At 37.6% G+C, this 24,318-nt stretch overlaps 1 protein-coding gene and 1 non-coding gene across 2 annotated transcripts in view; one reads left to right on the top strand and one right to left on the bottom strand.

Annotated features, from left to right (window-relative positions):
• LOC106663864 (lipase 1-like) overlaps positions 1-24,318 on the bottom strand; it is a 74,765-nt gene that overhangs the window by 13,127 nt on the left and 37,320 nt on the right. The window contains exon 2 of the mRNA XM_014389064.2: positions 15,677-15,863. Coding sequence (XP_014244550.1) covers positions 15,677-15,863 — 187 coding nt within the window. The remainder of the gene's footprint in view (positions 1-15,676; positions 15,864-24,318) is intronic.
• Positions 1,956-2,028, top strand: Trnav-aac. Its single transcript has one exon. It is a non-coding gene; the product is annotated as a tRNA-Val (tRNA).

Below are 24,318 nucleotides of genomic sequence, written 5' to 3' on the forward strand. Positions count from 1 at the left end.
TAATGAAATTTATTAAAAAATAAAATTTGTAAGTATTTGGTTTTGGTTGAGATTAATTAATTAGTTTTCACAAATTCTAGGCTATTTTTTATATTTTATTAATGAAGATTAATCAAGATCCAGACGAAAAGGAATGTACAAAAGTATCACACAGGAAGATGTCGGTTGTAAAATTTATTTTAGCGGCTCAAAAAACAAACAAATAGAATCGGTGCGTGTAACAAGGTTAAGATTCCATAATTGGCTGAAATAAGTGACGATTTTGTAGCCGTATCTAAGCGCTTTCGAATGAGTCAAAATCGATTAAGATTACAAGGTTACTAAGGGCGTAAAACTTTATGAAAAATCCATTACAGTTCCTGGTCCGATTGATTAATTAACATTTTTCAATTAATTAATATTTATGAAAGGCATTGGTTGAGATAAAAAAAGTGAGTGTAACGAGCGGGATTCGAACCCAGGAGCTTCAGTTAAATACGCTGCTCTACCACTTGAGCTATCGTGACTTCGATCCGATCGGACACCAACTTCCCATCTGAACCCAACCTTTCGAATTTTCCTTCCTTTTTGCCATTTTTCAACTGTCGTGTAAATGGCGATCGAAGTCACGATAGCTCAAGTGGTAGAGCAGTGGCGTATTTAGCCGAAGATCGTGGGTTCGAATCCCGCTCGTGACACTCACTTTTTTATCTCGACCCATACCATTCATATACCTTAATTAATTGAAAGATATTAATTGGTCCAGCGGATCACGAAAACTGGTGAATTTAATAAGTCAAATGAAGTATATCTTCACTAAAGCTCTCCGTGGCCATTTCATTTGTCGCCGAGAATCAAATAAATTACACGACATTTGAAAAATGACAAAATGGAGGGAAAATTCAAAATGTGGGGTTGAGATGGGAAGTTAGTGTCCGAGTGGATCGACGTCACGATAGCTCAAGTGGTAGAGAAGCGGCGTATTTAGCCGAAGATCGTGGGTTCGAATCCCGCTCGTGACACTGACTTCTTTATCTCAACCAATACCTTACATAAATATTAATTAACTGAAAATTGTATGAAAAGTATTAGTAAGAACAAGACGTATAAGATTTCTGGAAATTTCCCCATTTTGAGATAAGAACCGTTGATATTGACCTGATTTTGGATGTCAAGGGTTGGAGTCCTCAGTGTTACAAAAAAACAACGACAGATATTGAGAAAAAAACCAAGTTCAATTTAAGCAAGTAAATCGTAGAACACATCAAAAAGGTGGTGCACTATATCCCTGAAGATTTTAAACCGTCAACCAAGGGATTTTTTAATGGCCAACAACCAACCAGGATTGTGAGAGCAAAAATGACAATAACTAAAATGACTTTTTGCGTTTTTTAAAGAAAGGTATTCCTTAAAAAACATTTTTTATTACGTGAATATTTAGCTGTTTTCCCAATAAACGGAAGAAAGATAAAATACCAACAGATGTTTTTTAATATAGCTATAGATACCATGGACATTTTTTTCACTCACATAATTTCCTTCAAGGCATAGAATGAACGTAAACTAAAAATTCACTAGTTTCGTGGTCCGCTTGACCAATCAATATATTACAGTTAATTAAGGTTTTCAGTTGAGATAAAAAAAGTCAGTGTCACGAGCGGGATTCGAACCCACGACCTTCGGCTAGATACGCCGCTGCTCTACCACTTGAGCTATCGTGTCTTCGATCCAGTCGGACACTAACTTCCCAGCTCAACCCATCGTTTGAATTTTCCCTCCTTTTTGCCATTTATCAAATGTCATGAAATCTATTTGATTCTCGGCGACAAATGAAATGGCCACAGAGAGCTTTAGTGAAGATATACTTCATTTAACTTATTAAATTCACTAGTTTTCGACATTTGATAAAAGGCAAAAAGGAGGCAAAATTCAAAAGGTGGGGTTGAGATGGGAAGTTAGTGTCGGAGTTGATCGAGGTCACGATAGCTCAAGTGGTAGAGCAGCGGCGTAACGAGCCGAAGGTCGTGGGTTGGAATCCCGCTCGTGACACTGACTTTTTTTATCTCAACTGAAAAACTTAATTAATTGCAAAATAAAAATATTTTGACTAAAACTATTTTTCCGGAATAAAATAAGTTTTCTCAAAACTGGAATATTGGATTCTTAACCTTGTTTACACTCACGATTCAATTTACTCTCGTCATACACGGAGAAGTGATGGAAAATAACTGAGAAGCCTAGAAACAAAAGCAGACATGCTTATTTTTCCCATTTGAGTTAGTCTGCACATTTTTGTCGTTATTTCAAGGCGAATCGATTAGTGTAGATATTTCGTGGCAAAAGTGGCCCCACGTAAGACAAATCCTAATGTAAATATGCAAGGTATATACAAAATCGGACATCTCCACGGGGAGACATTTATAAAAATGGACATCTCATTTCGACCAATCACAACTGACAACAGACCGATAACAATGTATGTACTTGTTTTTCCGCGTTTTGTGTTGTTTATCTTGTGGTTGTGTTTTTTACTATTCATTATTATTCGTTGTGTATAAAAAGGAAAAATATATAGCAGTAACTCCACCTGAATCTTCAGGAAAAAGGAAAACATCCAGTTGGAAGCGGTCAGTTGCGAAGCGTTTGAATTAAGTAAAATTGATTTATATTTTCGATCAACTCATGCTTTCATTCTGCAATTCTATCCGAATATTTTAATTTTAGTAACAATTTTTTTTGCGTTTTGATATTCCGCAACGAATATGCCGATAATGCCGACGTGCAATCCAGAGGAAATCTGAGCTGCTTCCTATTACGAACGGTGGACCTTCAAAAGTTTCACCAAGCCTTTTATGAAATTACATTCTAAGCAAAACAGAATTCCCAATTGTTTGACAAACGAGAATAACGCCAATATCGCACGAATTTTTTTGTATAAAATCAAGCAGGGTGTTCACTGAAGGTTTGTCGTGTATCTTACCGAATTTGGGCCTTTTTAAACACTTCAAGCGAAACCCCGACGGTTTTGTACCGACTGAGTCGAGAGGTGTCTGGCGTAAAGAAAGGTACATGAAGAAAAAAGGAAATCCGTCATTGCTTTCATAAAAATTTTCAAAGCACTTGAGTCACACTATTATCACACTATCACAGGAAAGACTAGTAGAGTTTATTTACCAAGCGAGCTAAGCATCGCACATGTCGAACCAGATTTGACGGTCAAGCATTCCTACTTTTGTACAATCTTTAACACGAACTTTAACGTTTCCTTTTCCACATCTGCAACCGATGAATGCAGCACGTCTCTCGAACTTGACTCAAAATTAAGAACAGAGAAAGACTATAAAACAATCAATGGCTTGAAGTTGAAGAAACTTTTGAACAACAAGAAAAAGGCAAAATGCTTCTTTGATCTTCTAAAAATATAAATCGACTGACTGCTACTTTATTTCTTTGATTATCAGCAAAAGTTATCCCTGCCAAAAGTGGGTGATCAGGTTGCATAAGGTTGCATATTACTCTAGGCAATTATACTGTTACAACCTTACTGTTGTGACTGGGACGGACCAGTTAAGAAAGAAAAACGTTATCATTTACACCTGGACTGAAAACCAATGAAAACATTTCAAAATGATGGTATTTAAGGTATTGGTTGAGATAAAAAAGCCAGTGTCACAAGCGGGATTAGAACACGAGACCTTCGACAAAATACGCCGTCGCTCTACCACTTGAGCTGTCGGACGCTAACTTCCAATCTCAACCCCATCCTTTGAATTTTCCCTCCTTTCTGCCATTTTTCAAATGTCGTGTAATCTATTTGATTCTCGGCGACAAATGAAATGGCCATAGAGAGCTTTAGTGAAGTATACTTCATTTTGCTTATTACATTTCCTAGGTTTCTGGTCCGCTTTACCAAATAAATTATTTTCAATTAATTAAGGTTTTAGTTGTGATAAAAAAGTCAGTGTCACAAGTGGGATTCGAACCCACAATCTTTGGCTAGATACGATGCTGCTCTACCACTTGAGCATCGTGACCGATCCACTCGGACACTAACTTCCTATCTCAACCCCACCTTTTTTTAATTTTCCCTCCTTTTTGCCATTTTTCGAATGTCGTGCAATTTATTTGATTCTCGGCGACAAATGAAATGGCCACGGAGAGCATTAGTAAAGATGTACTTCATTTTAACTTATTCAATTCACTAGTTTTCGTGGTCCGCTTGACCAATTAATATCTTTCAACAAATTAAGGTTTTTAGTTGAGGTAAAAAAAGTCAATGTTCGAGTGGGATTCGAACCCGCGACCTTCGGCTAGATTCGCCGCTGCTCTACCACTTGAGCTATCGTGACCTCGATCCACCCGGACATTAACATCCCATCTCAACCTCACCTTTTGAATTTTCCCTACTTTTTGCCATTTTTCGCATCCCGCTTGTGACACTGACTTTTTTATCTCAACCAAAACCTTAAATACAGATTAATTAATTGAAAGATGTTATTTGGTCAATCGGACCACGAAATCCAACGAAGATCAAATGAAGTTACATCTATAGTTTATAACGAAATTAAGTCGATTGACATAACAAGGTATCAAAACGTTCGACTTAACTATGGTAGCCAAATAGCTTTCTAAGGATGCTCCCACAAATATCAAAAGCGTTGAAATCGTTTACCCCTTCATTGAACATTCCTTTATGCCGGTTGATCGTGTGTTTAGGCTCGTAAAAAAAGAGCTAAAGCAACAAAATCTTTAATAAAATCTTTCAATAAATACCATAGATCGTTTAAAAAGATATGGCATTGTCAAAGTTATAAAAGTACATTGGGAGCCCTATGACTGGAGAGAGAAGCAAGACTGTATGTAAAAACACCAGCATAGTTACACTTCCACATAAGTCAATGGAAAAGAGTAGTTTTTTCAAAGTCATCGAAAAGTCGAAAAATCCTTGTCAGAGGTGAATTTTCATACTACTTCAACACTGGGACTTCAAAACGTATTGAAAAAAAAGAGAAAATCCCTTGCGATGGTCAATCCAACAATAAAAATTGGAACAGAAGTGAATGATTTGAAATTGAAGAATGTTGGAAATCTCCTGCATAAACATTTTGCAGAAGAATGGGAATCGTTGGAAGAACTTCAGTGGTATAAATAAAAACATATCAAAACGTTCTTTTATCTTGAAATAATAATAATAATATATTAATTTTTTTTAAATTAAGGTTTTTAGTTGAGATAAAAAGTCAATGGCACGAGCGGGATTCGAACCCACGATCATCGGCTTGATACGCCGCTGCTCTACCACTTGACCTATCGTGACCTCGATCCACTCGGACACTAACTTCCCATCTCAACCCCACCTTTTGAATTTTCCCTCATTTGACGCCGAGAATCAAATAGATCACACGACATTTGAAAAATGGCAAAAAGGAGGAAAAATTCGAGAGGTGAGGTTGAGAAAGGAAGTTAGTGTCCTAGCGGATCGAGGTCACGACAGCTCAAGTGGTAGAGCAGCGGCGTATCTACCCGAAGATCTTGGGTTCGAATCCCGCTCGTGACACTGACTTTTTTATCTCTACTAGAAACCTTAATTAATTGAAAGGTCAAGCGGACCACGAAACTAGTGAATTTAAAACAGTTAATTTTCTACAGAAAATCAAGCATTATGAAAAATGGCGTGAAGTGGACGTCCGCCTTTGTAACTAGGCTCCTCAACTGCCCTAACACATTTAATATACTTGATAAGAAGACTAAAATGGTCAAAAGGCTAATTATATCAATCTTTATGGAAAAAATGCAGTGGTCAGAAAACAAACTGGAACCACGCAGTCTAATTTTGATTTGATGGACTAAAAACGTTATCACGAGGTTGACAGAAGAGCCACATAACCGAAAGAAGGCTAGTGACATAACTTCAGTTATGATAAGAAGTAGTTAGGGAGTCTGGGAAAAGTAAAGTTTTACTAATTAGATGCTTGTTTTAACCTGCACCTACATGTGACTCATGTTTTTCCTCAGTGAATAAATCCTTATTACTAAGACCCAAGACAACATAAATAAAGTAAATAGATAAATATTTGCCGTGAAAGGGTAAATAAAGTAACAGTTGTTTATAACTCAAAGCAGTATTTGGCAACCAGGATGAAGTATTCAACTACCGGAACAGTTTAAAACATTCTTGCAAAATGATAATTATTACAAAATACGGTTATGATGTCATTAAATTAACGTCATTAAAACTGTTCATTTGTCTTTGCTCGTATTAAATATGACAAACATCTTGTGATCATCGCCAGCCCTGAGCATAAAACGGAAAATTCTGCGATTCATTCTCTTTCTTACTGACCCTTTCATTATTTTTGCTTTTTCTTAAGTTACGAACTCGTTTTTACCTCAGGATGTAAAATTTCTAATTAAAAAAAAAAAAAATAGAAAAAACAATGCATCATTTGTTTAAATAGTCTCTGCTGCAATTTCCTTAGTTTTGTAATTAAAACTAACTTCCTGGTAGGCATTCGCAAGCAATTCAATATCTACTCCATTCAGGAAAAATTTGGAGTAAAGCAACATTACCATGTGCCCGAACACTTCTATAACTATAATCCTAAGTCCTACCTAACTTAACCTTAGCTATGAACACTCCCAAGTAACACGACATCGGCGATGCAAAGTTGGCCACGCCAAAAAAGCCCAAAAACATATCCAGGTACAAAACCTTCTTCAAGCCCTGTTCAGACAAAAAATTGTACCTAGCCCCGAAGCATATACATGTAAAACTTAAATCCTTTGTGTTATATATTTATTGTGATATTTAAACTTTAGAAAATAATTTAGTATGGCAATTTTAGCACAACAGCAGTTGAGTAATTATGAGATCTGATAACTGAAAATTAACTTCGATGTCGTGAAAAATATAGGTGAAAATGCACATTGTGACATGTTTTATCAGTATCACACAAACACTTTCCTAGCCTTACCCAACCTAACCTAAACCTGTCTAACATAACCTAACCCACCCCATGAAACGCGACATTAATGACACAATGGCCACGCATATTTACCTAGCCCAAAAACATATCTATGTTGAAAAGCATAATCCTTTGTGATAGTGAAACTATCGAAAATAATTTGCTGAAACTGCACAACAGGAGTTCATCTGTAATTGTGAGATCTGATAACTGAAAATTAACCTCGATGTCTTGAAAAATATATAGTTGAAAACGGAAAATGCGCATTGTGTCATGTTTTATCAGTATAACACAAACACGTTCCTAACCTTACCCAACCTAAACCTATCGAACATAACCTAACCAATCCCATGAAACGCGACATGAATGACGCAATGGCCACGCATATTTACCTAGCCCAAAAACATATCCATGTTGAAAATTAAAATCCTTTGTGGTAAGGAAACTATCGAAAATAATTTAGTATGGCTTTTTCAGCCCAACAGGAGTTGATCTGTAATTATGAGATCTGATAACTGAAAATTAACCCCGATGTCTTGAAAAATATATAGTTGAAAATGGAAAATGCGCATTGTGTCATGTTTTATCAGTATGACCCAAACACTTTCCTATCCTTACCCAAACTAGCCTAAACCAACCAAACATAGCCTCTAATTCCATTAGTATTTAGTTTAGGTAATTTCAGTCTCCTTTTACTTAAAACTTTATTTTTAATTTTTGATACGGTAAATATGGACAACTTGTAGTTGGATTGTTTCCGATCTTTTCGGTCTGTCTATCGTCGTTGTTTCGGACTTTCAGGGGCGTTTCGGCATATCGCCCTCCTCAGCTGCTTAGAAATGTTGTTTATTGTCCTATGTTGATTATAAAACATAAAATAATTGTGTTGTATGTATAGCATACCTGGTATTGCATTTGTCGTTATGACATAGGATTTTTCAAATATTTTAAAATTATCTACGATCACCCAGTTTTCGGTTCTGAAACATCGTAAGACCATGTGAAGATTGTGATTTCTTTCTTTTTCTTTTTTTACTGTAATCGAAGAACAGCCCCCAGTACCCTTTGTGCATAACAATTCCTGACGTTCATAACTGCTCGGTCTATTTCTGAGTCTGAGGATTTCCAATCATGGTGCTTTACTCATCTATAATTGGCAAAGGCTAGGCAAAATGATCGGGAACGACCAATATAAAGGTTCATTACCCCGAGAACTAAAAAAGAAATCTCATAAGAAGGACTGGTTGCGTTTTCCGCACTATGGCATCTTCTTTCCACTCATTTCTCCATCTTTCTTCACGCAAATAAAACCACTGGCAATGGACACTCTTCTAAAAAATCACATTAAAAATGGCAAGGAATGGTCGGATAGTTAGTCTGTGCCTTTGTACAACGTTAGATGTGCAGCCAGAGATGAGCACAATAAGGTTACCACTTGGGGAATCATTGGCCTAGTGCCGAGACTGCATACCGACCAAGGCCGTCCTCCCTCCAGAGGCAAGGAGTAACGGTGTTATGAGGAAGTAGGTGGGGAGACCTTCCTTCCTCTTGTATCTGGAGCAATCCCTCGGCAATACGGGGATTGCTGACATGCAACCTGTTCTCAGCCCGGTCGTCGTCACCCGTGGTATTTAGACAGTCGAAAGTAAACCTGCGCGATTTCCTAATTTTAAATACCTCGAGAACTTTAGTTTTAATTTCCGGTGAAAATTGAGTCCACTTTATTAAAAAGATCGGCAATTCTAGCACCGAGAATCAAATAGATTACACGACATTAGAAAAATGGCAAAAAGGAAGGAAAATTCAAAAAGGTGGGGTTGAGATGAGAAGTTAGTGTCCGAGTGGATCCAAGTCACGATAGTTCAAGTGGTAGAGCAGTGGGTTCGAATCACGCTTGTGACACTGACTTTTTTATCTCAACCAATACCTTAAATACAGATTAATGAATTGAAAGATGTTATTTGGTCAAGCGGACCACGAAAACTAGTTCAGATTTAAATTTTCAAGTTTCTACCACGTTATTTTACCAAAATCAGACCCAATTCTATCGGGCGAAATCAAAGGAATGCCAAATTGTAGGAAAGTCAAATTTTAAAAAAAATTTCCCAACAGATTTTTTCAGCTTCCGAGTTCAGCCAAAATTGGGTCTCCTTTAGGTAAAGTGGAGATAAATGGATAAGCAAAAAGTCAGAATTATCAAATAATACTTAAAAAAAAAAAATTATGATTAAGTATTGCTTCTGTACCCTCGGATGGCATCAAAATGTAAATTGATCTAACAGACCAAAACTGCGAGGATGGCCATAGGATCAACACTGGTCTGACCTCATCAAGAAGATTTCCTCAACAATCAATGTTTAGTGGTCTAACTGACAAAATTGCTTCTTTCAATTTCTTATTTTTTATGTAAGGCTTGGTTGAGATGAAAAAGTGTCACAGCGGGGTTCGAACCTACGACCTTCGGCTCAATACGCCTCTGCTCTACCACTTGACCTATCGTGACTCCGACCCACTCGGACACCAACTACCCATCCCAACCTACAATCTTTCGAGTTTTCCCTCTTTTTTGCTAATTTTCATTATTTAAATGTTTACAAAAAATTGTTTCTTTAGATATGAGGTTGTCTGCATGCTCTAGTTTTCTGGAGGATTTAATTTTCATCTAGGTACCTGCAGAAAGGGTAATAAAGTCACTGGAAAACTGGCATACACAGAATATCAGACCTAATTGGATTCGAGCTAGATGACACAGTTTACCATAACACGACGGAAAGTTTAACCGATTTCTTTTGGATTCCTAAAAATCCTATTTACGCATTTCACTTCTTTTCATATGTTATCCAAAGGTCAGCGAGGACGGCTAAGTAATCATAGGCTGGGTCAATTAGTGGACTGGAATTCGGGAAGGAAGCCGTTATGATTTGATCAGGATTGAATTCCAATGAGCTCCGGAGTGATACCGTGCTTTTTTCAAAATATTAAAAAATTCCATTTGATCTTAATCATAGCCCGATCGTGATCAACAGCCAAAATAAATAAACGTATAATACCCATATATAAAGACCTAACGTCAAAATAAATTAAAAATCATTAAATTCACTAATTTCGTGGTGCGCTTGACCAATTAATATATTACAATTAATTAAGGTTTTTAGTTGAGATAAAAAAGTCAATGGCACGAGCGGGATTTGAACCCACGATCTTCGGCTTGATACGCCGCTGCTCTACCACTTGAGCTATCGTGACCTCGATCCACTCGGACACTAACTTCCCATCTCAATCCCACCTTTTGAATTTTCCCTCCTTTTTGCCATTTTTCATTTGTCGTCGAGAATCCAACCCGATTACATGACATTTTTTATCTCAACTAAAAACCTTAAATAATTGTTAAAAATCATTGTCAAGAGCAATCTATCGAATGCTACAGTAATCCTGGGAAGCAAGTGAACGTGATCAAGAGCGTAATGAGGATCAAAATATCCACATTATTATTAAACGAGTTACCTCATCTGTTAAGAGTTTCTTAAAATTGCTTTTAGAATCTCTTCGAATCGAATAGGATCTATTAGAGTAATCGCAAACCAACTTTTTTCTGGGTTGTCAGTTTTATGAATAAGAATAAAGTGAAATTTCAACTCTTGGTGGTGCCCTTTTGTTGAGAGACGAAATGTTGGGTGTTTTGTATGTTGTTGGTGTCTGTGCAAGTGTGTGTGTGTGTGTGTGTGCCTCCGTTATTTTATTAGTGTTTTCGTCAACTACAGTGGACATGGTTTTGATAAATTCATCCAATTTTTCTGTTCCCTGAAATTCAGGCCAACTCCTGACGAAGGTACCCACAAGCACATTCATCAACTGTTTTGCACTCTCTGCCAGAACATCTTCAACATATACATATTTTTACTTTATTAATTTCTTGGTGTTCCTCCAACTTGGCATTTTTTTCCTTTTCGCATTATTTTATTTTATTTTATTTTTTTAAATTTATGTTCAAATTATTGGAAATTACTATTAAAATAATATTATTAATGTGTGGTGGTTAGTGACCGTTAATCGATAATTATTCAAAAATCGTGATGTAGGTTTCAGAAAAACATTTTCTTTATCGTGCCAACGTTTCGATCTTTATTGAGATCATCTTCAGGGCCTGGGATTTACAAACATTGTTTACATTGTGCCATTCTTGCGTGTCGAGTTGAGAGTGCACAATTACCAGAAGACAAACACTTTGAGCCCTGAAGATGATCTCAATAAAGATCGAAACGTATTTATGGTAACTATGTGGATCTCCTCAGAAAAAAAAAGTTTAAACAAGAAAAGAAAAAACAAAATTTAATTAAAAGTTAATCCTAATTTTTAAAAAAACATATATACATTAATTAACAAACAATAAAAATTATAATACAAGACTCTACTCACAATCCACACTCAGCTGAGATATGAAATATTAATTTTTAAATTTAGGAGAGATTAGAAATCAAATGCCCGTGTTCACGCGGTCGACCCAAGAGAGTAGATGGCGAAAAATCCTTTTTTTCATCCATGAGGTTTTTTCCCCGCGAAAACTCTCGATCTTTTTGTGGCGCCCTCTTTCAGGCTGGCGCCCTTTTCCAAAACTCTCCAATATTTATACTATATCATCAGTTGATACATATTTATATATATACAATATAAATATATACAATATAAATATATATAATATTTATACTACATCATAAAGTTGATTTATTATTTACGTTTTATTGTATTCTAGGAGTTAGTTTGGTTTTTCTTTTTAACAAGGATCGTGAGGCAGACCTAGAAGAAGAAAAACGCAAACTTTCGTCGAGCTTTCGGTTTTATTTAATGCCTACAACCAATTTTCATGGCCCAAATCGGTTGTACTTACAGCTTCACGCCACTGGGTTGATTTTTATAACCAATTCTCTACCTAAAGTGATTTAAAGTGGTATGATTTAGACATTAAATAAAATCAAACACTAGATCGAGATTAGATTTTTCTTTTGGCAGGGCTCAAGCCTGAGCATTACTAAAATAGAACTATATTCATCGTTGAAACCCCACGTTTACATATTACACATATTACAAATATCTTGCTCAAGGGGGTGATTGCTACATTGGTTTAAAAAAAATTGGTTCCGAAAGGCATGATGAAAACCTTAAAAATCCAAAATCCGCTGCAGACTTGAGATTTTTCGTCCTGTAGACATATTACTGACCCTTACTAAAAAAACACTATATTCACAATTTCCTACCAGTTAAAAACTATAGTTTGGACGGCTAGCTTCATCTTTTGAGAGTAAATATTACGGTATGGGGACTTTTCCTGCACAAGCCACTATGTATAGTGGCATAAGGTCAACTATACAAACAAAAGCGCGTCCTTCCAAACACCTTATCCTTCAATCCTTGCTCGTTGCGCATGCAGCGCAGTTATATATATGATTAGTTGCCTTTAATTTGGCAAGATAGTTTTGAGTCCTGCAGAAAAATAATGTGATGAGTAAAGTCACCAGCTGGAGTGTCGTTAGACAGGACTCCATGTAAACACCTTTTGTTTACGAGGGTTCACAACAGTGGAGGTTATATCAACCCACGGGGTGCCGGTATTTTTGGGAAAAAAAAAAGCCTATTTGTAAGTATGTCGGGACCTTTACCTTACAGTGATGAGCGCCGTGTCAACGCCTAAACCGTTGCGGCCACCAACGCCCCGACAATGTTTTTAATTTCAAAAAATATGGATTGGATCCGATCTTCGGAAATTGGGTACGAATCCCATCCATGATATTACCTTTTATCTCGAATCTCGTGTTCACAAATTAATCATTTTAGATTGGAACGGAAACCGATAAATAAACATTAATCATAGATTCACTAGTTTTCGTGGTCCGCTTGACCAATTAATATCTTTCAATTAATTAATGTTTTTAGTTGAGATAAAGAAGTCAGTGTCACTAGCGGCACGAAAAATGGCAAAAAGGATGGACAATTCAAAAGGTGGGGTCGAGATGGGAAGTTAGTGTCAGAGTGGATGGAAGTCACAATAGCTCAAGTGGTAGAGCAGCGGCGTATCTAGCCGAAGATCGTGGGTTCGAATCGCGATCGTGACACTGATTTTTCTATCTCTATTCTAACTAAAAACTTTAATTAATTAAAAGATTAACCAAATCATACATACTTTTTGATTCCAAAATTATTTATTTCAATATACTTTGTCTTAGAACTGTAAACAATCTTCGTCATAATCATTCTATTATTTATAACAAAATTTCATCGCATTAATGCGAGTTGTGCAGTTCAAAATTGAGGCCACAGAAAACAAATTGATAACTGAACGAAATCAATGAGTATAGAGGATAGATGCCTAGGAATTATATTTTGTAAAAAGTTAACCTCGAACCCTTACCTNCGGACCATGGACAATATGAACTTTTTTGTTCATTTTAGGGTGAAGAATCTACTGGAGAAGTTTGTAGCACGAGTAGCAATTCACCCTGTATATTCCACGGAAAAAAGGGTATGAAGGACGATATTGCCAAAAATCGACACCACTATGCCACAACTTTACCGAGTGTATTTACCTAATAAACAGAATGCTATTATCTCAACAACCGTACATTTTGATTTTTCTCCCCCCCCCCCAAAAAAAAAATGCAGTTTGAACGCCTTCGATCAACAAGCAAATTATTTCACAAAAATTAGACTATCACAAGAAGTAACACTATAAAGTTATAAGACAAAGACATTTCTCATTACGATTGATTTAATTTTGATGTTGTCTGACGTTGAAGGAAAAAAAGAACGTGTACTTTCATATCAATGAAATGGGTTACACTTTGTCGAACCCTTGGAATGCCTAAGTGAAGCTTATTCGATAACGGCTTCGAGAGAAAATCTAGGACTGAGTAACAATTTTTTTTAATTCTTGGCTTTCTTCAACAAGCGGACAAAGAGGAGTGAGCATTAATTACGCTTGACGGTTTCAACGCTGATATGGAAATCATTAGTATAGTTTCACTTGTATACCATTAAATCCAAAGTTTACTTCTCTCAGAAGAAATTTAAATGATGACTATTCTGAGATCGTGAGATGCGGTCTGGCGTGATTTAGAAAAACATTTTCTTTATCCTGCAAACGTTTCGACCTTTATTGAGATCATCTTCAGGACTCAAAGTGTTTGTCTTCTGTGTAATTGTGCACTCTCAACACGACACGCAAGAATGGCACAATTGCACGGAAGACAAACACTTTGAGCCCTGAAGATGATCTCAATAAAGATCGAAACGTTGGCACGATAAACAAAATATTTTTCTGAAACCTACATCACACCAGACCGCATCTCACGATTTCCGAATCATCATCGAATAACAACCACTAATCACCACACATTAAGTGATGACATTGAATAATTTAAATTTCTATTTTGAATTATCATAAACCTCACGCTTTTCTTTATTCGTAAATTGTCTTTTAGTGTCAAGAGAATGGACTAAACGTTAATAAATTTCTGTCCACATTTAGATTAAATAATAAAGGACTTTCTCACAGTCGTACGAATCAGCACCCCCCCACACATGGTTATTCTGGAGCGGATCCCAGGACATGAGGTGATAGAGAGAAATGAAAAGATAGATCTACTTGCTAAGGATGTATTTCTTCAATTTTATTGAACAGGCTAGATTCTGTAAGACTGATGGCTTAAACCCAATGAGGACTTCAAACAAGTACTACTTATATACTAATTTTAAGGAAGCAGAAGACTAAAGGTGACAAAATTTAAAAGTAAATTGTTAAAAGGAAAAAAGAAATTTCCTTATTAAGGAGCAAAAAAAATGTATATATATAAAACAAATAATAACACGTCGCGTAATAAAAAAATGAGTGGCGAAGTTTATCGATTGAAAGTTTATCCGTTGAGAAAAACATGGTATATTAAAAGTTGGTATCTTTTAATATACCATGTTTTTGTCTTCTGTGTTTTTCATAATTCACTAGTTTTCGTGGTCCGCTTGACCAATTCATATCTTTCAATTAATTAAGGTTTTTAGTTAAGGTAAAAAAGTCAGTGTCACCAGCGGGATTCGAACCCACGACCTTCGGTTAGATACGTCGCTACTCTATCTCTTGAGCTATCGTGAATTCGATCTACTTGGACACTAACTTTTTAGTTTAGATAGCTCAAGTGGTAGAGTAGTGGCTTATTTAGCCGAAGGTCGTGAGTTCGAATCCCGTTCGTGACACTGACTTTTTTATCTCAACTAAAAACCTTAATTAATTGAAAGATATGAATTGGTCAAGCGGACCACGAAAACTAGTGAATTAAATAAGTTAAATCAAGTATACTTCATTACAGCTCTCCGTGACCATTTTATTTGTCGCCGAGCATCAAATAATTTACACGACATTTGAAAAATGGCAAAAAGGAGGGAAGATGCAAAAGGTGGGGTTGAGATGGGAAGTTAGTGTCCGAGTGGATCGAGGTCACGACAGCTCAAGTGGTAGAGCAGCGTATCTAGCCGAAGGTCATGGGTTCGAATCCCTCTCGTGACACTGACTTTTTTATCTCAACTAAAAACCTTATTGACAAATTGAACTTTTCTTAACTAATTGAAAGTTTCTCATAATAATAATATTCGGACTACTAGGATATCACTGTTATAACTGTACTTGTTCTGTATTATCTTAGCTCAACTTTGTATAAGGTAGTTTGTTATTTTTTATAGTTTTCGCTTACGTAAGTCACGATCCCTTCCACTTAAAAGCCACTGGTCGCTTGCGGACAATAATCCGTGTATCACAAGAACAGGAGGGCCGTAATTGAGATTCTTCGTGTGCAGTCTGTGTAATGCCAGAATGTATCCGTCCTCAGTCTTCACCTGACGCCGTTCGCATATCTGCCCGCGGGCCCATACACGTTGGCACTGAAATCAAACCATTAAACCATATATTAATTTATATTTTTTAATTGATAATTATCTAAGGATTTGAGAAATTTGATCAGTTCCCGATTAACTAAGATCATATGTCTGCTATTTCATTCTCGTAATTGTCGCGAATTAACTTGAGTTTGATTTAGAGCCAGATAACACAATAGTGCATTCAACTAGCGAAAAATCAAAAACTGCTGTAAAACAATCATAATGAGACGAGAGAGAGAGAGAGAAGGAGAGAGAGAGATGGCTCGAGGTTAAGTGCCAAGCGTACATAGCGACAGATCATCTACCGAAACGACTTGCAGAGGTCCAGAACTCGACAGCGTCAGCAACCNCTCTACTTATGCCAACCCACTCAACCCGATATATCTAATACATTAAAAAAAATCGAAACTCCCCTTATAAATTTTGTTACTCTACTTTTTTAAAATAAACTCTTACCACGTCTTGCCCTCAATTATCCCATCTACGCAAGAATCCCTAACCTTCTACTCGGGAATTCCAAATGATTGAACTCCCATATAGTCGAACTTGACACACTACTACACAGCACACATATAGAAACTGAAACAGAACTGACTACAAGATGTCTAGAACTGCTAACTGAATATACTGGCTTCGGAACCATAAGTCTCATAGCAGCGGAAATAAACGTATGAATGCGTACCAGGAAGACGAAATAGCGGAAGTCCTCTGTTGGTGTAAAGTCTATGCTGGCTATGAGTCAAAACCTCACCCACCTAGGAGTAGTCAATGTCAGCCCTCTCACAAGCTGAGGATATGTTCCGCTGTTTTTCTTTCTGGCAATATCCGCATAGATAATTAATACGATAAATTCTTTATTTTACTTATCTAAAAATCGTTTAAGGGAAGTATTATGTTAGTGATTAAAAAAAATATTTGTTATCTTTGAGGACAGAGTAGATTAGCTCATTTTTTTGTCATTGACAAATACTTACAACTCTTCTTGTTTATTCCTGTGAAGTTTTTCTAACAATTACGCGTACAAATAGATTTTCATAGTCAATGGTGGTAGAATTATGCTTGCTGATAATAAATTGTACGCTTAAACCGGGTTGACGCTCGCTAGGAATGTCGCCCGTCCGACTAAGTTTTGGGTTAAGTGTCATCAGGGTTCCCTTTATTCTCATTCCACCAGCATCTCACTCTTACCGGGCTTCATCTCCATCTCTGTTCTCTCTGACCCATATTACTTTTAAGACCGGGCGACTCCAAGACCAACATTGAGCGCATTATATTTAAAATTAACTATTGTCCGAGTGAATCGGGAAAAGCGAACCGGCGATCTCGTTATGGTTGCCTGAACAAGCGAGTATTTTAAAAACATAATCGCGTTATTTTTTTTTCTTAATATAGGTAAGGATAACCATGTGTGAAATCGCAATTAGAGAAATGGGTTAGTTATTTACTAGACGTTTAAACCGCTTATGAGAGCGTACTAGCACAGCATAAACTCGTTCTTTAAAAATTGGCCAATCTGAATATTTTGATAATTTTCATTTGTAATTCATCAATTGATCAATATAAGACTTTATTAAATTTGTATGAATGGTTGTTGGTTGTGGTTGCTAGGCAGTCGAGTTCTGGACCTCTGAAAATCGTTTCGGTGGATGACACTTAACCTCGAGACATCGCTCTCTCTCTCTCTCTAGCGCTCTCTCTCTCTCTCTCTCTCTCTCTCTCTCTCTCTCTTTCTCTATCTGTCCGTCTGTCTGTCTCCCTCTCTCCCTCTCTATCACTCTCTCTCTCTCTCTCTCTCTATCTATCTATCCAGGCCAGGGTCCTCATAAGTGCTGTTCTGGACGTCCTCCTGAATCTACCACCACTACATATCTTCATCCAGGGAAAAGGAGGCACAATGTATAACCCCAAATTCAGATTTGATAAAAAATGCAAATTAAAATACCCGATAATGCAGTCTGGGTGAAAGGTGGTTCAGTTAATGCCGTCTGTATTTGGAATTCACATGGCCTTAAGACCTAGTATGAGTTAGGAATTATCTATGGAAATAATCCAAGGAATAGAATTCACATAAACCTACCACTGCCTTTCAGTAGGACCAACAGAAAAACACCATCTACTCGGACATCCAGTTGGCATTAAAACCAACTTTCATCGGTGGTTAAGTCCAAAGGAGTTTTGGAATGCATCAAGGCCTTGTCACACCTTGAGGAAACAACAAAATTACCCCATTTTGGGTACCGAGGCACATAGTGAAGAGGGGCAAAGAAGAAGCTTATAAATTGCACAACGAAAATTTGATGACGCACCTGTCGTACCTGTGCCTTTTTTGACGGCACATCAAATTGCCAAATATGTAGATCCATCAGACTGTGGATTTAAAATACATGAACGGTGCAATTGGATTGGTTTCATAACAAGCGGAAAAGTTCAACAAAGAACCATCCCAAAAACGAACGATACCTAAACCTATGACGGGTTAGATCAATGACATTAGGATTGCATAAGTAAACCTATGGAGATATTACCAGAAAGTAAAAACAGCGAAACACGTCCTCAGCTTGTGAGAGGGATGACATTGACTACTCGTGGGTGGGTGAGGTTTTGACTCATAGCCAGCATAGACTTTACACCAACAGAGGACTTCCGCTGTTTCGTCTTCCTGGTACGCATTCATACGTTTGTTTCTGCTGCTATGAGGCTTATGCTTCCGAAGTCTGTATATTTAGTTAGTAGTTCTAGACAGTACTATATATCTTGTAGTCAGTTCTATTTCAGTTTCTATATTTGTGCTGTGTAGTAGTGTGTCAAGTTCGACTATATGGGAGTTCAATCATTTGGTATTCCCGAGTAAAAGTTTAGGGATTCTTGCGTAGATGAGATAATGGAGGGCAAGACGTGGTAAGAGTTTATTTTAAAAAAGTAGAGTGACTAAATTTATAAGGGGAGTTTCGATTTTTCTAAAAAAATGTATTAGATATATCGGGTTGGGTGTGTTGGTATAAGTAGAGATGTTGGTTATTGCAGTGGTTGTTGGTTATAGTTGCTAGGATGTCGAGTTCTGGACCTCTGCAAAACGTTTCGGTGGATGACACAACCTCGAGCCATCTCTCTCTCTCTCTCTCTCCTTCTCTCCCTCTCTCTCCCTCTCTCCCTCTCTCTCACTCTCTCTCTCTCTCTCTCTCTCTATATATATATATATATATATCTTTTCTTTGGGGACACCAGTCCCAGAAAAAAGTTATTTTTCTTCTTCTTCTTCTTCTCTATCTCTATCTCTGTCTCTATCCATCTATCTATCTCTATCTCTATCTCTATCTATTTATCTATCTCTATCTCTAACTATATCTCTATCTATCTATCTATCTCTATCTCTCTCTATCTCTCTCTCTCTCGCTCTCTCTCTCTCTCTCTCTCTCTCCTTCTCTCTCGCTCTCTCTCTCTCTCTCTCTCTCTCCTTCTCTCTCTCTCTCTCTCTCTCTCTCTCTCTCTCCCTCTCTCTCTCTCTCTCTCTCTCTCTCTCTCTCTCTCCTTCTCTCTCGCTCTCTCTATTCCATGAAATTATCGACACGATTCATCATGCTTTCGAAAATAAAGAAACTGCTTAAGTTCGTTTCTGGACGGGGATAGAGAAAGCCTTCAATTTAACAAACAACAAAACTAGGTGTTAACAAACGTTTAAAATGGCAGTTACAAGTCTAATAAGTTGGCATTTCCTTTTCAACCATCTATTTTTTTAATATTACAACATTTTTTCAGCCGTATTTAAGCGATTAATACAAGGAATTCGTTTCAAAAACTGTTCTGTGGGCCAAAAGTTAGAAAACCGTCCCATTCAAGACCACAAACTCTATGAAATTACCGACACGATTCATCATGCTTTCGAAAATAAAAAAACTGCTTAAGTTAGTTTCTGGATAAAGATAGAGAAAGCCTTCAACAAGCTATAAACGGCGGATTATTCTAGGAAGAAAAAGAAGAAGAACAAGAGGAAGAAAGGAAAACACAGTTGACCCTCATTACGAATTAGTGAAGTTATATTCGCAGAATAGTGCCTTAAAAGTAAAATGTGTCATTAAAAATGTACATTTACTATTTGGCGAAACAGGACGAAGCGTTTTGAATCCAACAACATATTTTTTCCGGGTTCAAAAATAGCACAGTTCGGTTATAGTGTTCCGATTTTAAATCAGCGAGTTCCATTGCACAAACACTGCAAATTGGCAGAAAAAATTATTTAAAAAAGCCTGTCAGAAACAGTTTTAAATGATGCAACAAAATAGCGAGAAGTAATAAGCATAGTTGTAATTTTCCATAGAAAAATTTGTTTCCTTTTTGACTATCAAATGAGTATCAGATGGATTCCTCTGCAAACTTTTCGTATTAGCCTTGACAAGGATTCGAAATGGAACGATGTCATCGAATGTTTTAATGGAACCATTATTTCATATCCAAAGCCGATTAATGATGGAGCGAGCTCGAGGACATTCTTGCGGCAGACAAAGTGTGCCATTGCCCAGCTTTAAGCTGTGGCCGGTCACTCTCTCCCTTGAGGTGAAAGTGCAATTGTATCGGGGTCAACTCGAGAGCATCATCGTCTTCGTCCATCCGGAACAATTGTCTTCGGGATTCAGGGAAAGTTACCTTTATAGTCGCTGTGTATGTACACTTTCGGGCATCAGGAAAATTCTTGCGGTCAAAAAACATTATGGACCTAAACATCTTTGAGCCAATTAGTTCAATCTTAACACCAAAAAGAAGTCTAAACATAAACAATCAAGCTATTCAGCATTAATATTGCGTTTTTTGACAATAAATTAGAAAGCTAGTCGATTTTTTTCCAGGACAATCTAAACTTTATGTCTAATCTAGACTTATTCTTTCCTATACGTTTTACTAAATCTAATCGACACTGCTCTATTTCCTTCGCGAGCATATCGAATCTCTGTGAAAAAAATGTGAAGAGTGAACATTTGATGTAAACAACTTTTTTATTAGTAATTCAATTAATTAAGGTTTTAGTTGAGATAAAAAAGTCAGTGTCACGAGCGGGATTCGAACTCACGATGTTCGGCTAGATATGCCGCTACTCTACCACTTGAGCTAGTGACTTCGATCCGCTCGGACACTAACTTCCCACCTAAACCCCACCTTTTTGAATTTTTCCTCCTTTTTGCCATTTGTCATTTTTTATCTCAACTAAAAACCTTAACTAATTGAATGATATTAATTAAGGTTTTGGTTGAGATAAAAATGTTAGTGTCACGAGCGGGATTCGAACCCACGATCTTCGGCTAGATACGCCGCTGTTCTACCACTTGAGCTATCGTGACCTCGATTCACTCGGACATCAACTTCCCATCTCAACCCCACCTTATGAGTTTTCCCTCCTTTTTGCCATTTTTCAATTTCATGCTTCACTAATCCTCTCCGTGGCCATTTCATTTGTCGTCGAGAATCCAATCCGATTACACGACATTTGAAAAAATGGCAAAAAGGAGGGAAAACTCATAAGGTGGGGTTGAGATTGGAAGTTGATGTCCGAGTGGATCGAAGTCACGTAGCTCAAGTGGTAGAGCAGCGGCGTATCTAGCCGAAGATCGTGGGTTCGAATCCCGCTCGTACCATTAGCTTTTTTTCATCTCAACTAAAAACCTTAATTAATTATTTGTAATGTTGAAGGATTAAAGAATTCAATTTTTTCCCTTCTGCAATACTTATTTTCAAATTATTCTCTGAACTCCTGGCAGAATGCGTATTGACAGTAAAGAGAATCGCACATTTTGGAGATGTACGTCCACCGCGAAGTTATCCTATCGTTATTAACCATAATTCTTCAGCTGCAATCATGATAGTACCACTCCTGTAGAAAAAAACTCTTCCATCTGCCAAATTATTCAATTTTCCCCTTGGAGAGAGAGGTCTGAGATATACACAGGTGTGGCAGAATTTTATTTCATGAGGATGTAACATTTCAGAGGTTTGAGGTGAAGTGTATGGCCCTGAGGTATTTCGCTGAACAAGAACAAAGCTTGGCGAACCCTGTTTAAATTTTGCGCAAATTCAAAAGTCCATCCATCACTCGTGATACTGATAATTCACACACGTGTTAAGCATGATCCACCCATCATCGATGACAACATTGGGCAGTGTCCAAAAGTGCGTTGACATGAACCAGATGGATGTGCGCAGTTGGTCTCGAGGCTAGCGATGCTTCAACCTCTCAACCTCATAGCTAGTCGATTGAACCCATAATTTTGGGGGAATTTGAGGCTCTTGCTTCAGGAACATAAAGAATTCGGATGTCAACAGATGTTGCCACGTTAATCATGAGGAGGATTTTTGACTGGAGGGATGGATACCGGTTATGTTTTGCTTTTTTTTCGTCCCGTACAATCGCAGTCCGTAAGTCCATAAGACTCCAGGACATGTCTTACGCTCAGGAATGACGCGATGACCTCTACAACACGATGCATTTTGTACATTGTAAATTGGTAATTACGGGAGCCAAATTTGTGGTCAGGAATAATGCTGGTTTTGGATTCCTTTGGATAAAATTAGTTTATCAAGTACTTTCCCGAGGATTAACTATGAACGATTAACTTATAGGATGGTACGAGGAAACATATTTGGTATTGTTGGTATTTTAGTCTTGTGGATCATGGTGGATGGAAGAGAATTCCCATATGGTATGGAAGTAGTTGGTACGAAGGAGGGCTTTAGGAATGTATTAGAACGATCACCTTGCGAGGAAGCTGATGTAAAATGTTTGAGCTTATTAGGTCAAAGCCCGGTCTCTTATTTTTGCTATGATCGAGGATGTCTTATTTTTACTTTACTTGGTGGTAAGGACAAAGGGAGGGATGTCAAGTTTAAATTATAGTTGTGAGTAATTTATGTCAGGATGTGCAGTGAATACAGGTGCCAGGTTTGTGGGGCAAGTTTTTGGCCTAGGTACCGACAGTCTAGGAGGTTAACAGCTGTTATTGTATTTGAGAATAGTGTGCCTTACTCAGTGAGTTGTCGTTGGTTGTGAGTAACAATGTGTATAGGGGTATTTGTTTATCCTTTAGCCAGAATTCTAGTCAGTTTGTTAAAACTCTCTTGAATGATGGATACCTTAGCGCAGAACTGTGATCTGGCCTGTCATTAAAAATGAAGTCATTTCAAGTGTGGTATTGGGTTGTCCGGAAAATAATGCAGGATTTTGGTATTAAACAAAAAAAAAGAAACTAGTTACTTTAAAGCAATGTTCTTTAATCAAAATAATTTCCCATACNCATACAAATGAGTAATCCTGTAAACGTAAACAGAATATTTTATATAGATTTTTTTTAATGAAAACTTAAAATCCTGCATTATTTTCCGGACAACCCGATATATCATAAGGTAGATATCACTATTTATAAAGGGAACATTTAGGTCGTTGGGAATGGTGCTGTTCGAAACATAGAACGGGGTATTGACGAGTTATCTAAGGATTGGTTATTGTAGGGTCTAAATTTTGCATAAATTGTAAGGTTTGGTTGACTCCCAGAGTTCTGTGCCATATGTCCATCGTGTATGGGCATTCAGTCTCTTGTATACAGCCCTAGGTGGTATATGACGTTTTTGGTGGAAAAGGAGGTATTGGATGAGATAAAAAAAGGAGGGAAAATTCAAAAGGTGAGGTTGAGATGGGAAGTTAGTGGCGGAGTGGATCGAAGTCACGATAGCTCAAGCGGTAGAGCAGCATTGAGCCGAAGGTCGTGGGTTCGAATCCGCTCGTGACATTAACTTTTTCATCTCAACTAGATTCAAATTGATTGATTTCACCTCACCTTAGAAAAAAGGCATAATTTATTGAAATAATTAATAAGGTTAATTATGACCGCGTCCGGATTTATCTAAATAGATGACTATATTGAAATAATAATAATAATAAACATTAGGGCGTTGGTGGCCGCAACGGTTCAAGCGTTGACACGGCTCTCATCACTGTAAGGTAAAGGTCCCGTGTTCGAATCCAGCGGCCCTGCATTCGAACCCGACATACTTACAAAAGAGTTGTTTTTTTTTTCAAAACCTTCGGCACCCTGAGGGTTTATATGACCTCTGCTGTTGCGAACCCACCGGCAGGGACGTCGGGTGCCTTAGCAGAGTCACACGAGGGCCAGTGCACCAGATCCTGTCTGCATAGATGGGGGAGGGTTGTATGGCCATCTGTACCACGGGGTGACAGAAATGTTCCAGAATCCATCCCACTGTCACGTTGGGATGGATTCGTGGTGGCTTGTGGTTACGCCCCTGGCGGGAACTTAGAGAGAGGCTGTCTTCTACGTGGGACCTTTCGTGAAGCTTGCGCAAGGCCAATGTATTATCCCCGGTCCTCACGGGAAACGTTGCGACCGGACGACAGCAAGTAAGCGTTGAGAACGTCATGATCATGCTACAGTCCCTCGAATGCGTGAGTAAGCGACTG

This window comes from Cimex lectularius, unplaced genomic scaffold, assembly GCF_000648675.2.
Source record: "Cimex lectularius strain Harlan isolate CLEC.00 unplaced genomic scaffold, Clec_2.1 scaffold80, whole genome shotgun sequence".
Taxonomy (NCBI): domain Eukaryota; kingdom Metazoa; phylum Arthropoda; class Insecta; order Hemiptera; family Cimicidae; genus Cimex; species Cimex lectularius.